Genomic DNA, 14,958 nt, shown 5'->3' on the forward strand with positions numbered 1-14,958 from the left:
GAGAGCATTTGGAAAAGTTGCTAAATATAATGGGCACATCAGTAATCTGGCAACACGCGCTACTTTCGTAAACTAGCTCCACTTTGTTCTCAGCCCTGCTGTTGGTGGAAGCTGTGCAGAACAGCTAATGACAATGGATAAAGATTTTTATTTGGTTAACTTTCTTTGAAGGAAGTCATCAATATTGTGGTTGAAATATATCCCATATACTGCAAGAGTAAACAATTATTCTGCAGAATCACCTCGTTAAATCATAATAACCTTTGTTTTCTAAATCTGTCCTTATATATGAGAAGCTCACATCATGCTGCATGCAATGAACTTCTGTACATGTTTGGAAAGGAATGGTGGTGGTGTCACAGCCAAACAATGCTGCCACATATCTCCCGCTATTACATAACATCATTATATGTCTGTCTACATCTCTCAAATGACTAAAACCTACACACATTATCCGTACTGTATATGCATGCTGTAGTAGTACAGTGTATGCAAACCAGAAGAATTATATCCTTCCTGCACTCGGGGAATGTTTGTGTCACTCCCCGAGGCAAGACGTTTACCTCATAAGGTTCACTATACATCAAAGAAAATAATCAGTTATGTGGGCGGCACAAATATGGAGCTCATCTTGGCAACCGGCGCCTCAGTAACCTCAGTGGGTGCTCATCAATGACTCTGCTGCTGAGCATAACCCTAGAAGGAGAAGGCTGGGCCAATCAGGGCGCAGCACTGAAACTCTTGACAGCCACTCACGCACAGCCTGAGCACACTCTGGCTTTACCATCAGCTGTTGCACACATGGCTGAGGCTCAACGCACATACCAGCCGCATGGTTCACACACATATGCAATGTTTTCATCTCCTGAACAAGACACCAGCGGCGCTGCCTTGACTGGGTCATCAGAGTGAGCCTTGGAGTTGGCCATGAATGACTTGCGACTGTAAAGTTGCACAGTGTGGATCAAAATAACATATGAAGCAGAGATTTGTTGTATTCATTTCACGGGATGTCGTGTCTAAAGAGTGGCATTTTGCTCCTAAAATATCAGACAATGCAATTAAATTTGGAATCGAATCATGCCTGCATGTGACCAGTATTTTTATTTTTTCTTGCTGACAAACTTCTGACTCGCATATCAGCCCATTTATAAGTAATACAGGGCTACTAATAAAAGAAAAATGTCAAAATGTTAGTCTGGATCCCTGTAATGAAGTTCATATATTCATGAATTCAATTAAAAAACAAAACAAAAAAAAACCAACACCATTTATGGTCAAAACTGCCGCAGTTGATTAAATGGTGTCCACAAAATGGACAGTGGAGATAATTTAACTTTACATGTGTATATATTAAAAGTGTTCCAACAAATATGATTCACGTCACATTCTCACAAATGAGTGAAGGCGTTTTCTGCTCCTCACATTTCTATTACTTGCACATCTGTAATCATAACTGAGCATAATTTTGCCGTGAAGCAGTCACATCCCTATTTGCCAAACACTCTCTTCCGTCTGGCTTGTAGATTTCTTTTCGAGCGGCACTTATTTGGACTTGTGTGAACTTTCAGACACGCCCCCTGGTCCCAGACTGAGCACGAGTCTTATTTAAAGGGCTCCACTCAGCCCCAGTCCTTGTTCCAGTGGAAGCATCCGTCTACAAGTGCACCTTGGTGAGTATGCCGCATGAAGACTTCTCTTTGTAGGTTGAACATCGCATGATGGCAAATTCATTTTTAATTTTAATTTTTGGCAAGTTTTGATTTTAGTTATCTGAAACAATTGATTGCTTTGATGAAATTAACGATCGAAGTGTCATAATGGAGTGTTGACAGAATAGATAATACAGCATACGTCTTCATTATAAGGTGCCATGTTTCATAATATGCTATTAAAGAGTTTGACAAATTTGTTTGCCCATAAAAAGGGTTAATTGATAGCTGGGGTGATGTAGTAAAACAAAAGTGTCAACGTGAGGCAACAGCTGGATCCGAAATAGCAGGAGAGGATCCAAGTGTCATTTGTGTTAACTGCTGTGAAGGGAGCTGGCCCAAAATAGTCTCTCACTCTCTCTCTCTCTGTTATGACCCTTTTTGGTGCTACCTCAGCAGCTTCTAGGAACAATCACCGAGATATGCTATCTGTCATTCCACAACAGGGGTGGGCAAATATAGGGACTCAAGGGCCGCTTTTGGATTTCAAAACTGACAAATGGGGACAAGGTTAAAAAAAAAAATTGGCTTAATGTAAATGCATTCGGTAACATTGTTCATTTTACTAAATTGCGTTTAATTGTGATTTTAATTATATTGAAATTTGAATTAACCCGCCTTCTGCGTCTTTCTTTCAGACGTTTCTTGTCTATGTGATCTGCTAGCAAATAGTAAAAAAAAAAATGACTGTTTTTAATTTTTAAATAATTATTTCTGTGAGTGTTGCAAAATCCCAATAAAGTCAGATAATGCAAAAAGATATTTTAGACATTTTTAATATATGCCTTCATGACAATTTATAGCCATCATGTACATTAAAAAATAATTCATCAGTCAACCAAATACAGGAAAAAAAATAAATACCAAATTCAACATCTTCTAATCATATACAGTACTCTTGATAATGTAAAATTATCAATGGGTGAGATTGAAGAACAGAGAGGGCCATACTTTACCCACACCTGCTTTACATCAAGGTCCAGATAAAAATACGGCAAGGGCATGTCTAATTAGCACCCTAAATTTAAACACCAGAGTCGGGTCTTTTAAGACACACTATCCGGTTAATAAAAGTTTAGGATATCACAAGCAGGTCACTTCATGCCATACTATCTGTTTCTTCTCTTCACACATCTCAGACCACTCCAGTGAAGCCTAATCATGTGCGACGACGACGAGACTACCGCCCTTGTGTGCGACAACGGCTCTGGCTTGGTCAAGGCTGGATTTGCCGGAGATGACGCTCCCCGTGCTGTCTTCCCTTCCATTGTTGGAAGGCCCCGCCACCAGGTTTGCTTGACTTTACCATGCACTCCTCGTTTATTGTTGTGTTTGAAAAAGGACGGAAAGTTAAACGCATTGATTGCTTCCACAGGGTGTGATGGTGGGTATGGGTCAGAAGGACAGCTATGTCGGTGATGAGGCCCAGAGCAAGAGAGGTATCCTCACCCTCAAGTACCCCATCGAGCATGGCATCATCACCAACTGGGATGATATGGAGAAGGTGCGTATTGACATTGATGCTCATTAACAGCATTTGTGGCAGTTGACCTTCCAGATCCGGGACAATTCACAACTGAGCCACAATTGGCAAAGCTATTTTTAAGGTTGCTGTTGATGTTACAGTCCTGAGAGCAGTTGCTGTCTTTTTGTCAATCAGATCTGGCACCACACCTTCTACAATGAGCTGCGTGTGGCCCCTGAGGAGCACCCCACCCTGCTCACCGAGGCCCCTCTCAACCCCAAGGCCAACAGGGAAAAGATGACGCAGGTGAGAATGACGTTTGCCATTCGTTCTCCCGGCCGAGCGACTCGGCAGACTGCATAGAAGATCAACATTTCATATATTTATTTACCTTTGATTTGTTTGGAGAGCTGTCCAATTTTTCTGTTTTAACATTTGTCGCAAATGGAATTTTTTAGAGCACATGGGAACATTTTATTGGATCACACCTTCTGTCTCTGCATTCTCTGATTGGCTGGAAATAGTAACTGAAAATGAAATTAAAGGTATAAGATGGGACCAAAGAAGGGTTTCAAAAGGTCATTTTGATTTTTTTTTTCTATTATCAGGTCATACAGACAGTTTTTCATTAGGGTTCAGAACAAACTTTTAACAGTCACCTACAGAGTCGTCTCTAGTCAGGCTGCCCCACACTTGGGAGCCTCCCCTTCTGTCGATGGATTTAAAATGTGTTTATTGCGGCAAACATTACAGTCAACTTCATTGTTGTTGTTGTTGTTTTTTTTTAATAATAATGATCAATTATTAACTGTATAATTTGGGAGATTCAGTGAAGCACTTTTAACACTCAGCTGGCCTTATTTTCCAGATCATGTTTGAGACCTTCAACGTCCCCGCTATGTATGTGGCCATCCAGGCTGTTCTGTCCCTGTATGCCTCTGGCCGTACCACCGGTTAGTACAATGCATTTTTCCCAGTACTTTACAATATCCTTATACTGGGCACAGTCAAACGATACAGGTCCAGCACTTAAAATGGCGCCACACGCGAGAAATGTTCACACTTAGGGTGTCAAACGTGTAAAAATTCCACCCTGACTATAAACAAGAAGTGTTAGTCCCACTCCTAGAAGCTATGTGAATTTTGCTATCAGCAGTAATAGAAATCAATTTCTGACCTACTTCAAGTGAGCAAACTTTTATTTGGCACTCAATAAAATTCTGGATCTTTTCTGCTTTTCAAAGGTATTGTGCTGGACTCTGGTGATGGTGTGACCCACAATGTCCCCATCTACGAGGGCTATGCTCTGCCACATGCTATCATGCGTTTGGATTTGGCTGGTCGTGACCTCACTGACTACCTGATGAAGATCCTGACTGAGCGTGGCTACTCCTTTGTCACAACTGGTAAGTCCACTCATCATATTTAATTGTTTTAACGATGTCGTCAAGTCGTTCCCTAACTTCAACACTGTGTGTCTTAGCTGAGCGTGAGATCGTGCGTGACATCAAGGAGAAGTTGTGCTACGTGGCTCTTGACTTTGAGAATGAGATGGCCACCGCTGCCTCTTCCTCCTCCTTGGAGAAGAGCTACGAGCTGCCCGACGGTCAGGTCATCACCATTGGTAATGAGCGTTTCCGTTGCCCCGAGACTCTGTTCCAGCCCTCTTTCATTGGTGAGTTCCTGTCTTTTGTTTATACCCGTTTTTTTGTTTTTTTTGTGATTGATTACTATACAGTACCTAATTTGTTGTGCTTGTCATCGATCAGGTATGGAGTCTGCTGGTATCCATGAGACTGCCTACAACAGCATCATGAAATGTGACATTGACATCCGTAAGGACCTTTATGCCAACAATGTGCTGTCCGGTGGTACCACCATGTACCCCGGTATTGCTGACCGTATGCAGAAGGAGATTACTGCTCTGGCTCCAAGCACCATGAAGATTAAGGTAAAAAAAAAAAAGCCTTTTTTTTTTTTTTTTTGGTCACTATTCTGCAAAGTTACAAAACACTAAATGTCATGTTTTTCCCCTATCATAGATCATCGCCCCACCTGAGAGGAAATACTCCGTCTGGATCGGTGGCTCCATCCTGGCTTCACTGTCCACCTTCCAGCAGATGTGGATCAGCAAGCAGGAATATGATGAGGCAGGCCCTTCCATTGTCCACAGGAAATGCTTCTAAATACACAACCAACCTCATTCATTCTCGGATTTGTCCGTTGTTGTCTCCTGTATATATATGTTCTGTTGTAATAAAACTAAGCCCTTGAGAGAGTAGCTTCCTGATTTGTCGTCTTCCTTTCACTTCGTTGAAGCATGATCGATGTTTGCATTTCAATAAAAAATGAATAAGCAATAAAAAGCAATTACCAAGTCAATCAATGAAGTGATATGGATAAGCACTGGTTGTCCATAAAGCAATATCCACACAAATACAAGATTGTCATTGAAAGTTATTTCCTGGCATAATTAGCAACAATTTTGGGCCTCATATTCAATAAGTGCAGCCGTACAAATTTGTGATTAATCAATGTGTTTGTTTTTACATTTGTGCATACTCTGCAAACTCATTTCGATTCACTTTAAGAAGAAAATTGTCAGGTGCAAAAAAAATCATGAATCCGACGATGATTCCGCTTATGTGCTCAATATATGTACTGTATATAGAAAGAACTTTTGTATGCATTTATTATTGAATGAGGCATCAATCCATGCTAATATTGGTCCAAAATGACAAGGAGTGAAATCGTTATGCACAGAAAAAGAAACACTTTGACGTTTTCCTGGTTGTATGAACAACTCAATTGTGGCATTTTAATTTATCAATATGACTTTAATTGAACGTATTTGATGTTGAATTGACATCAGATTCCCACTGGGAAGTCCAGTAATATGTCGCAGAAGGCGAGGTTTTCTCTGCCCTAGTCATTTCGTCTGCGATTATACATGCACTTACAAAAAAAGTAGAATAGTTACCATTGTCTTTAATTTTCTGGTAACATGTCACCTAGTTTAGATGCTTAAAAAGTTGCAAATATAAGGAAGCATAATGCTGCCACACCAGAAAAAAAATATCATGTAAGAACGCGAAAACTATCATGTAAATACGTGAAAATGATCATGCATTAACGTGAAACTCAACCACAAAATAAAAATACTTCACATTTGTGAAGAAAATATTAATAGTAATATACCTATAACATCACATTTAAATGGCCATAGTTTGCAACACAATACATTAACGCCGCGCAATAAATGTATATAAAAATTAAATAAATGCAAATGCTACATAAAATACTTTACAGTGTATTGTACAACTGAAGAATTTGGAAAACGATGTACAAGAGTTTGTGTCGCCCTCTAGTTGTGCTTTATGTTAAAAGCGTGATACAATTACTACTTAACCTCAGCACTCCTGTTTCAGAGGTACTTTGCTTGTTTTTCTCTTAGCAACTCCATCTGACTTCATTTGACAGTTGATAAGCGATAAGAGGCCAAATTGTTTGATCGAATCTTCAAAGAGTTGAAAGGTGTCCGAGTCAATAAAACGGGCGCAGCGCAACCGCTTTGCACCGCGGCAGTTAGTCGAACGAGCTCAGCAGCGCAAGCAAGTCGCACGGACGAAGTCAGCAAGCAAAATTATTACATCGACTTGGTTTATGTTACCTGCTAAATGTAAGTTAGATTTTCTTTATTTGCTCGTTTTCGCAAAGTATTTTATTTTTATGTTTGTATTACTGTTGTTTCTTGTTTTTCCCTGCACGTCTCAGCTAACATTAGCCCGATGACTGCAGTATTGAACCCCACTTAATGTCTTGTCGCCAAGCTAGTTTTATTTTATTTTTTATGGAATTTTTTTTGTACTTCAGTTGTGAAAAAGTGTGCAGAATGAGAGACTCGGAGAGAACTGCGATTCAGCAAGTGGCTGTGCAGCATCTCTGGACAACGTATGGCATCAGGATAAAGAAGGGGAACAAAAAACAAGGCAGTTGTAAATCAAGTGCAACACAGTCGGTAAGTTTGAAACGATAACACTACCAATATCATTTTCATTTTTTTTTAAATCACAATGTCATAAATAATCCAGTATTTCACTTAGTTTAGTATGATGACCTTCAATCCGATGCAAATTGCGAGACGCACAACGCTTCATTATATTTGGTTGCAGTTGCCATACTGAGAGTAATAACACATTCTGAAATATTTCAGACCTAGATTATGATCAATACATGATTTATTTGTCCTGTGATTAATTTGAATTTGATTAATTAATTACTTGAATTAAAAGTATCATTTTAGCATTTTCACTAAGTTACAGTTATTGCCATTACAATGTTTCTCATCTTGCTCTCCATTTGATAATTTTGTCCACAGAAAAAGGTCTTTGGAGTGCCTCTGGAGTGCTTGCCTTGTTACCAGATGGAATATGGAAGTGTCCCCACGTTAGTGAATGCGCTCATTTGCAAGTGTTGAAGATTGGTCAAATCGCAAGTATTAAACATATCACTCACTGGACTTCTAGGTTTCTCGTGGATGCATGCAAGAACTTGCTGCCCCACGTTGATACAGAGGGCCTCTTCCGAAAATCTGGCTCAGTTGTTGACCTGAAAGCACTACAGGTGAGGGATTGGTGAATTGGCGCTCACTGTGACCTTGACCCCTTGGAAGGGCTTTCCGATATTGAGTTTTGTTGCATATATCCAGAAAAATGTGGACGCCGGTGAGGAGTGCCTATCTGCCGTGCTTCCCTGCAACTTGGCCAGCATGCTGAAGTCATTCTTCAGGGAGTTGCCCGAACCAGTGCTACCCACCAGGATGCGGGAGGCCTTCCTCAAGGCCCAGCAGCTTCCCACCAGGGAGGACCGCACCTCCGCCACCATGCTGCTCACATGCATCCTGCCTGAGAAAAACCTCAGTGTCTTGCGGTACTTCACTGACTTTCTCCAAAAGGTGTCCAAGAGGTACTTGCATTTTATTTTTTGCCTGATCCAGGACAAACTTTTTTTCTCAGTGTGCTAATCCCCGTAATTTGGGTTTGATTCCAGGAGTGCAAAGAATAAAATGGACTGCAGTAACTTGGCACTTGTCTTGGCTCCCACCTTCCTCCAGTCTGGACATGGCAAAGAAAAGCTGAACCTCAAGACCGAGAAACGCCTCCAACTCCAGACGGCTTTCGTTCACTGCTTCATCGAGAACGCGCACAACTTTGGTAACGCTGCTGACAACTCAGCTGCGAGTCTACTCAGCCTCAGTCTTGTTCACTTCTACTTTCTTTGCTTCTTCTGTGTGTTACAGGTAAGCTGCCACAAATGCCAGAGGAGAAGCTTTCTGCTCTTGACTACGAATCGGCAGTGTTCGGTGAGTTTGGGGATCTTGACCCAAACTCAGAAATTAAGAGGGTGGTCAGAGATGGTTTCATGGGTAAGGAAATTATATGAATTATACTCTAAAATCCTTGTGGAAAGTTCAGCTTTGAACAATCCGTCCATTAGCTAGTCATTGTTTTTTTTTTTTTTTTTTTTTTTTTTGTTAAGACCAGAAAATGTTTCTCATCTCTGCAAAAGACCATATAATTATTTTTGAAATAATTGGCAAAAACATCTGAATGTTTTCTAAAGTGAGATATATTTGCATTAGGGTCAGTCACAGTCAAATTAGTTCACATTTCACTCATATCAATAACAAACAAATCTCACACTAAATCTTGGTTCTTATTTTGTGTTTCAGATAAATTCAAAACAGCAATGACGTCCATAAGAGCAAAGCAGCGGCATTGTTACACATTTAACCAGAAAAAGCAGACCTGGTTGTATCGCAGAAAGAAATTTCTGTTCCAGTCATGGTGCAATTCCTTGACTGAAGTCTCCCAACTTCCAAGTACACCTGCAGACAACAACATTGCACTTTTGAAACATCGAATTAGGGATGAGAATGATGAATTCAAGTCTTACAGGTCACAATAATGTCACAGAGAGGAGGAACATGGTTGTCTTCTTCATGACTATCCAATTGGCTTGCATTGGTGGTATATAGTTAAATCAATTCTTGTATATTTATTTGTCATTAAATCAGTTAAGTAATAATCAATATTCTATCTACATATGTATTTTTCCATTTTCTATAACATGAATAAACATGACAAATGTCCATCATGACCAACTTGTTGTTCTCTTTACATTGTCTTTGAATCATCAAATACAACACCTAAGAAGGAATATTTTATCATCAATCATTTTAATAAACAAAACACGTAAGGATGATACAATTGAATGATTGTGCAGATTATTAAGTAGATGCCATTAAAAAAAATATAGAAAAAAATCTCCACCGTAGGGGCCATTGCAATTCTTCGATCAAAGAGTTCCTCTCTTGCATTGCATGAGCTCAAAAAAAAAAAATGTTTTTCTTTCCAAGCCAAATGCACACACTGATCACTGTAAAAATCAATTACAGCACATCAAAATATTAATGTAATAGATCTTTTCATCTGTTGCTAAACAGACATTTACAATGATTTACCCACAAAATTAGATTATTATTATTAGATGTTGACAAAATGTAAAATAAAGTTCATGTATTCACATCCTTCTCTGATTAAAATAATAATAATGTCACCACAATATGACAAAAAGCGCCAGAATAGTAATAGTATATTTCAGTCCTTAGTGAACACATAAATATGACACCTGGGTTGTTTAAACAAATGAGAGCTCATCAAATGTTCTTTAGGAAATTATGCATTGTTTACTCATGAAAATGATAATTTGCGACAAATGTACGATATATTAATCTATCCATTTGTCAGCGACCTCTTGTGACATAACGCCTAAATAAATGTTCTTCCACTAAATGGCAGAAGACTGATCTAGTAACACTCTAGAGGTAATAAATCATTTCAAATATCTACGTCCATCGCAACCTTCCCTTAAGTTCAGTGATAACACTGACCACATGTTTAAATGTTGTCGTTGGTTACTCCTCCTACTTCGCAAGATCAACTTCTTCATTGTGAGCAAGCAAATGAAACCAGTTAAGAACTCCTTTAGCGCTTTCATTCAACTAGGATAATTTTGAATAAATACGTTTCCGTAGAATGACATTAAAAATGAAGTGTTACCCTGCATTTTGCCTTTAAGGTGTTTTAAGTAAATGTTTGTCCTGTTGCTGTAAATCAGTTGTCTTTCTGCATTTGAGACAAAAGACAAAATTACATTTTGTGTACAATATATGATATGAACTAACTACCGTAAATAAAGTGTCTTTGAATGGAGACGTGCCAACATTTCAGTCTACTAGTTCTAATTTGACATTCCGTGGCATTTCTATAATGGAAAATGCCTTGACTCAGTTTACGTTGTTTCTAAAGTCAACAGTAACTTGTCGCTCTCTTCTCAACAACACTGACACAGGCGGTTCTTGAGAACGGGCGTTTATTCCTTTCACGTCTTCTGCGGTGGTCATGACTTGCATCGGATTTACACACACCGTGAGAACTACATTTAAAATGAAATAGAACAATACAAATGAGACGCACGGTGGTGACAAAATAAACAAAAAACACAACAAATAAATACCTCGTTGGAAGCTTGCCGTGAATCCACGAAAGAGTTCCTTTTAGTCTTCTTTCAGCGTCCTTTTATCGTCAGTCTAACTTCGAGCACGAGCATAAAACATAAAATTACCCAAGTTCTGACTTAACTAAAAAAGTATAAATTATTTTCCAATCTAAGAGTTGCGAGCAACACTTACATAACTAACGGTGTCTATTTGTAGTTAATATTTTTTGAAACGTGTGCGTGGGCGTGCGCGCGAGTGCCTGTGTGTTTCAACTCTTATTAAAGTATTTCGTTAAAATGTCTTTAATGTAAGCAAAACAAATGTTATTTCAAAACTTAATGGATAATTACATGAATGTAATTTATTTGGGGTTTAAAAAGCGACCAATCTATATCAGATTCATTTAAAACGAATCAATCAATTGGATTGAATTAGATATTGAAAATGTATCTAAATAAAAATGTGATGGGAACATCCTTAGAAAAATAGTTCAAGGAACAATCATTGTGTGTTTAATTATTAAACGTGTAAAGTGACTGCAATATAAGTGATACAACTGCCGTCAATTAAACAAACAAACCTTAAACATACATTGAGATGCCACTTCTACATGTGCTGATTTTCTCATCCGCCTTGAATGAACTCTAAAGGTTCCGGGTCGAGCTGTCATCAAACGATTTTGTGTGAACCAACATCTGTCCTTGTGTTTCAGGGAGCGCAATAAATTTGGGAAGAGAGAATATGTTTGTAATGAGCTGATAAGACATTTTATTTAAAAGGGCCAGCTTTCTGCTGGCTATTAAGGAGACACTCGGGAGGTGAAGTGCGACGAGATGCTGTCCACGCTGTTCCTGCTACTACCAATCATCAGTCCAGCTCTGGCCTGGGTCGTAAGTGACGCTGACTAACAAATGCATCTTAACTTGAGGCAAACGCTGAACTTCGTCATTGTTTTTTTGCTTTACCCAGCCAGCGGAAGACTGGGGGTCTGGTAATGTGACGTCATCCGTGGGAAGTGTGGGGGAATGTCTTTGTCACGTGTACCTGCCTGACACCACCTTCCCTGCTGATCGGCTGCAGCACATGCAGGAAGTTAGCAAGGATCTGATCCAGGAAGTGCTGATACAAATGAACAAGGTATGGCGCGAGATGTCCATGACAGAGCGTTGTAAAACAAACAGACAAACAAACAAACAAAATAGCCAGAGTCAGTTTTACTGTGCTTTAATTTTTATAGGTATTGTAGTTTTTTTTTTATTTAACAGTAATATCAAAATGTATCTATTAATCGGATTTCCTGATATCATATAATTTTTGGTTAATCATTATTGAATTTTTAAAACTGAATACATGCTATTATTAAACAGAACAATAATATCACTATTAATTCACTCAATAAAGTGTATTAAAAATAACAACAACAGCAACTAAATAAAACACAATTATCTTTTTAGCTATATATTGTGTAATGTGAAAAAAGTTAGTTTGAAAAAAAAAAACAACAGCCTTACCTTACCCAACGATCCACAGAATTATTTTTTTTTCATATTGAGAACTTCAATGTACATAAACAATACAAATTACAAAACTGTACAATTTGCTGAACAAGTACAAGAAGATTAGTTTTTTTTTATATTGAGATGATCACAGAATTAACAAATGAATATGATTCACTCTGTGACCATCTATTGCAAAGCATTGTGGTGCTTTTAGTCTTGGTAACTGGCCAAATCAACTTTGACTCCTTCTAACTCCTAATTCCGAATAAGCATATGTGCACAATATCATCTCACTGATCCGTGTCTTTCCTTTTCTTGCTAATGTTGTAGATAAGTTCTTATGAAGAAAAGCTGGAGTCCAACTTGGTAGAACTGAAAGGGCTGCTGGACAGAGTCGCCATCATGGCCTCAAGTGCTGACGACTACATCAAATTGGACTTTGAGCTGCTCAGAATTGAGCTTAGGGAGTTTGAATCTCTGGTGTCTCAGCTCAAAGATGCCTTCAATTCCTCCTCACCCATGTTTGACTCTCTCTATACCGAGGTGATTTTTCTTTTCTTTTTGTCTTTTTTTTTTTCAATCCCACCGGACAGACAATCACTGCTAGTACTTCATTTTGATTTTATTTGTAAACAATTTGTGTGTTCAAATTTGAGTAGCATATAAATGATGGGTAAAATCTCATTTTGAGAACTTTATGTCACTCCAAATGCTATTTATTTATTTTATTATCTCATTAAATGATCGGTATAATTTATTTAGTATAAATAAAATACAAATTACGAGTAAAATAAACACTTTTACATTTTAAATCTACGAAATTGTAAATAATACAATAACAAAGTGGCCTGTCAGCTGATATACGCTCCAACTCACCCATAAATTGAAAAGTTTAGGAAATGGTAATGAAAAATCTAAAAAAAACACAGGAAACACTTTTACATATTTTATGTAATTTTTATTTTCCGTAAAATTGAAATCACACACAGGCGCGAATGTGAGTGTAAATGTTTGTCTACATGTGTGTTGTGATTTGCCTCATCCACATAATTACAAGCACTATAAACTAATCCTGTTTTGATTTTGATTTGAAAAGCGCCCCACAAAAGCTTCTCGTTTAAGTTGCGTGTAAACTGCTCTTTCGAAGGCCTTTATGTAATTTCAGTCAAATTACATGTAGTGAATTTTCACATCAAAATAATTCCTCACTGTGCATTGTTAACAAAGTTTTTTGGAGTTCATGACAGGAACAAGAAAACAATCATTTTTTCCTTTAACATTTAGCTGGAGTAATATTATTTTTCTCAAGTTGCAGATTCGCTCACGTTCTGTGTCACAGCATTCACCTTACTCCGATTTTTCATCATAGATCCGCAACATGACTCTCCTTGTGAACCAACTGGAGACGTACGACAAGAGCAACCTGGAAGTGATCCGCATCCAGTTTATCAAATTGCAGAAGAAGCTTGAGGAGTGCCAGAAGGAACAAGAATTCTCCGAACCAGATATTGGTCCGTCAACTCGTCACATTGCCTTTTTAAAAAGAAAAATGATAAAAGTCTGACCCCGTCACATGATTTTTCTTTTCTAGGCAACTGCAATCACACGGGAATCGTGAGACTCAGCAAACCCATAGTCGGCCAACTAAACTCCCATTTGCAGACAGGTTATATTTATGGCGGATGGGGGAAGGACTCCAAACCCATTAAAGGTTCTGAGTCCGTGTACTTCTACAGTGGGTACAGCAGTGCCTCAACAAGTCGGTTCTATTTTTACCCAGACTATAAACACCTGCTTCTGATGTCAACATCCGGTTACATTGAATTTCCAGCTGGTTATAGAGGCCACGGCAACAATTACATCATTTATGGTAACAGCATTTATTATCAGAGACAATCGCCCTTCAGTATGGGCAAGTACAATCTGACCAGTAGTGGCTATGATTCAAGAGTGATCCCAGCTGCCAGCACAGACTACTCATACACTTACTCCAGCTACCAGAACATGGACTTTGCAGCAGATGAAAAAGGATTGTGGGTAATGTATGCCTCCGAGGAGAGCAAAGGTAAAATCGTCATAGCAAAGATCGACGAGAAAGGCTTCGGCATTGAGAATGTGTGGAACACGGCCGCGTACAAACAGATGACCGGCAATGCCTTCATGGCCTGCGGGGTCATGTACGCCACCAGGGCTGTGGACTTGAACACCGAGGAGATCTACTACGCCTTCGACACCAAGAGTGGCGAGGAGAAACACCTCAGCATTCGCTTTCCCAAGTTCCAGGAGAAATATAGCAGCCTGGACTACAACCCCACCGATCAGCTCCTCTATATGTACAACAATGGCTACTACGTGTCTTACTATGTGAAATTTGACATGGTATGAGTCCCCTCTTTGGGATCAACTGTATTGTGATTGATGCGGTTGATCTTTTTATGAGCCTTTAGCTCAGTGCGCACCTGCACATTTACTGCCTTGTCCTCAATAAAAATCGAATTGAAGCATTCAAACAACTTGAGGCAATTCATCCGTCACATTCCCTGAATGAATGGGTGAATGGATGAATGAATGAAAGAATAAAATGAAAAGACATGGATGTACTGCTATTTTGCATATGCAGGTAAATTTAAAGGTAAATGTCATGTTTTGCACTAGTTTTTATCACAATTTCTCAATGTTCATTAGGGTAGGTGAGGGGAGGTCTCTAATCTTGTTGCACAC

The 14,958-nt window shown here is 38.9% G+C and overlaps 3 protein-coding genes and 1 long non-coding RNA gene across 5 annotated transcripts; 3 read left to right on the forward strand and 1 right to left on the reverse strand.

The window, feature by feature from the left end:
• Positions 1 to 1,564: 1,564 nt before the first annotated feature.
• LOC148343176 (actin, alpha cardiac muscle) lies at positions 1,565 to 5,458 on the forward strand. The gene is made up of 9 exons (XM_088316520.1): positions 1,565 to 1,673; positions 2,852 to 3,002; positions 3,088 to 3,216; positions 3,373 to 3,483; positions 4,046 to 4,130; positions 4,422 to 4,583; positions 4,661 to 4,852; positions 4,947 to 5,128; positions 5,220 to 5,458. The coding sequence occupies exons 2-9, from the start codon at positions 2,874 to 2,876 to the stop codon at positions 5,361 to 5,363; spliced, it is 1,134 nt and encodes a 377-aa protein (XP_088172646.1). The 5' UTR covers positions 1,565 to 1,673; positions 2,852 to 2,873; the 3' UTR covers positions 5,364 to 5,458.
• A 1,310-nt stretch (positions 5,459 to 6,768) lies between these two features.
• On the forward strand, positions 6,769 to 9,144 carry LOC148343177 (inactive Rho GTPase-activating protein 11B-like). The gene is made up of 8 exons (XM_088308810.1): positions 6,769 to 6,856; positions 7,051 to 7,195; positions 7,556 to 7,623; positions 7,704 to 7,800; positions 7,886 to 8,142; positions 8,227 to 8,390; positions 8,477 to 8,602; positions 8,909 to 9,144. Exons 2-8 carry the CDS (start codon positions 7,070 to 7,072, stop codon positions 9,142 to 9,144), a joined length of 1,074 nt encoding a protein of 357 aa, XP_088164936.1. The 5' UTR covers positions 6,769 to 6,856; positions 7,051 to 7,069.
• Positions 9,145 to 10,166: 1,022 nt separating this feature from the next.
• Positions 10,167 to 11,744, reverse strand: LOC148343178 (uncharacterized). The gene is made up of 3 exons (XR_015845178.1): positions 11,330 to 11,744; positions 10,756 to 10,832; positions 10,167 to 10,674 (listed from the first exon to the last, which is right to left on the reverse strand). It is a non-coding gene; the product is annotated as an uncharacterized LOC148343178 (long non-coding RNA).
• On the forward strand, positions 10,589 to 14,818 carry olfm4.2 (olfactomedin 4, tandem duplicate 2). 2 transcript variants are annotated; one of them, XM_088305629.1, is made up of 6 exons: positions 10,589 to 10,667; positions 11,518 to 11,628; positions 11,708 to 11,875; positions 12,568 to 12,780; positions 13,607 to 13,748; positions 13,829 to 14,818. In XM_088305629.1, the coding sequence occupies exons 2-6, from the start codon at positions 11,572 to 11,574 to the stop codon at positions 14,620 to 14,622; spliced, it is 1,374 nt and encodes a 457-aa protein (XP_088161755.1). In that variant the 5' UTR covers positions 10,589 to 10,667; positions 11,518 to 11,571; the 3' UTR covers positions 14,623 to 14,818. The 2 variants fall into 2 exon arrangements, with proteins under 2 accessions (XP_088161755.1, XP_088161765.1); XM_088305639.1 differs by lacking the exon at positions 10,589 to 10,667 and adding an exon at positions 11,027 to 11,045.
• The last annotated feature ends 140 nt before the right edge of the window (positions 14,819 to 14,958 follow it).

This window comes from Idiotropiscis lumnitzeri, chromosome 1 (genome assembly GCF_059441095.1).
Source record: "Idiotropiscis lumnitzeri isolate Australia: NSW breed Sydney's pygmy pipehorse chromosome 1, RoL_Ilum_1.0, whole genome shotgun sequence".
In the NCBI taxonomy this organism is placed as follows: Eukaryota; Metazoa; Chordata; class Actinopteri; order Syngnathiformes; family Syngnathidae; genus Idiotropiscis; species Idiotropiscis lumnitzeri.

Excerpts from the sequence above, each read along its gene's own strand:
- LOC148343177 (XM_088308810.1), top strand. The coding sequence starts at position 7,070 with ATGAGAGACTCGGAGAGAACTGCGATTCAGCAAGTGGCTGTGCAGCAT. Across the intron at positions 7,801-7,885 it reads TTGACCTGAAAGCACTACAG|AAAAATGTGGACGCCGGTGA; the intron begins GTGAGGGATTGG and ends GCATATATCCAG. Across the intron at positions 8,391-8,476 it reads CGAGAACGCGCACAACTTTG|GTAAGCTGCCACAAATGCCA; the intron begins GTAACGCTGCTG and ends TGTGTGTTACAG.
- olfm4.2 (XM_088305629.1), top strand. The coding sequence starts at position 11,572 with ATGCTGTCCACGCTGTTCCTGCTACTACCAATCATCAGTCCAGCTCTG. Across the intron at positions 11,876-12,567 it reads TGCTGATACAAATGAACAAG|ATAAGTTCTTATGAAGAAAA; the intron begins GTATGGCGCGAG and ends CTAATGTTGTAG. Across the intron at positions 13,749-13,828 it reads ATTCTCCGAACCAGATATTG|GCAACTGCAATCACACGGGA; the intron begins GTCCGTCAACTC and ends TTTCTTTTCTAG.
- LOC148343176 (XM_088316520.1), top strand. The coding sequence starts at position 2,874 with ATGTGCGACGACGACGAGACTACCGCCCTTGTGTGCGACAACGGCTCT. Across the intron at positions 4,131-4,421 it reads TGCCTCTGGCCGTACCACCG|GTATTGTGCTGGACTCTGGT; the intron begins GTTAGTACAATG and ends TGCTTTTCAAAG. Across the intron at positions 4,584-4,660 it reads CTACTCCTTTGTCACAACTG|CTGAGCGTGAGATCGTGCGT; the intron begins GTAAGTCCACTC and ends TGTGTGTCTTAG.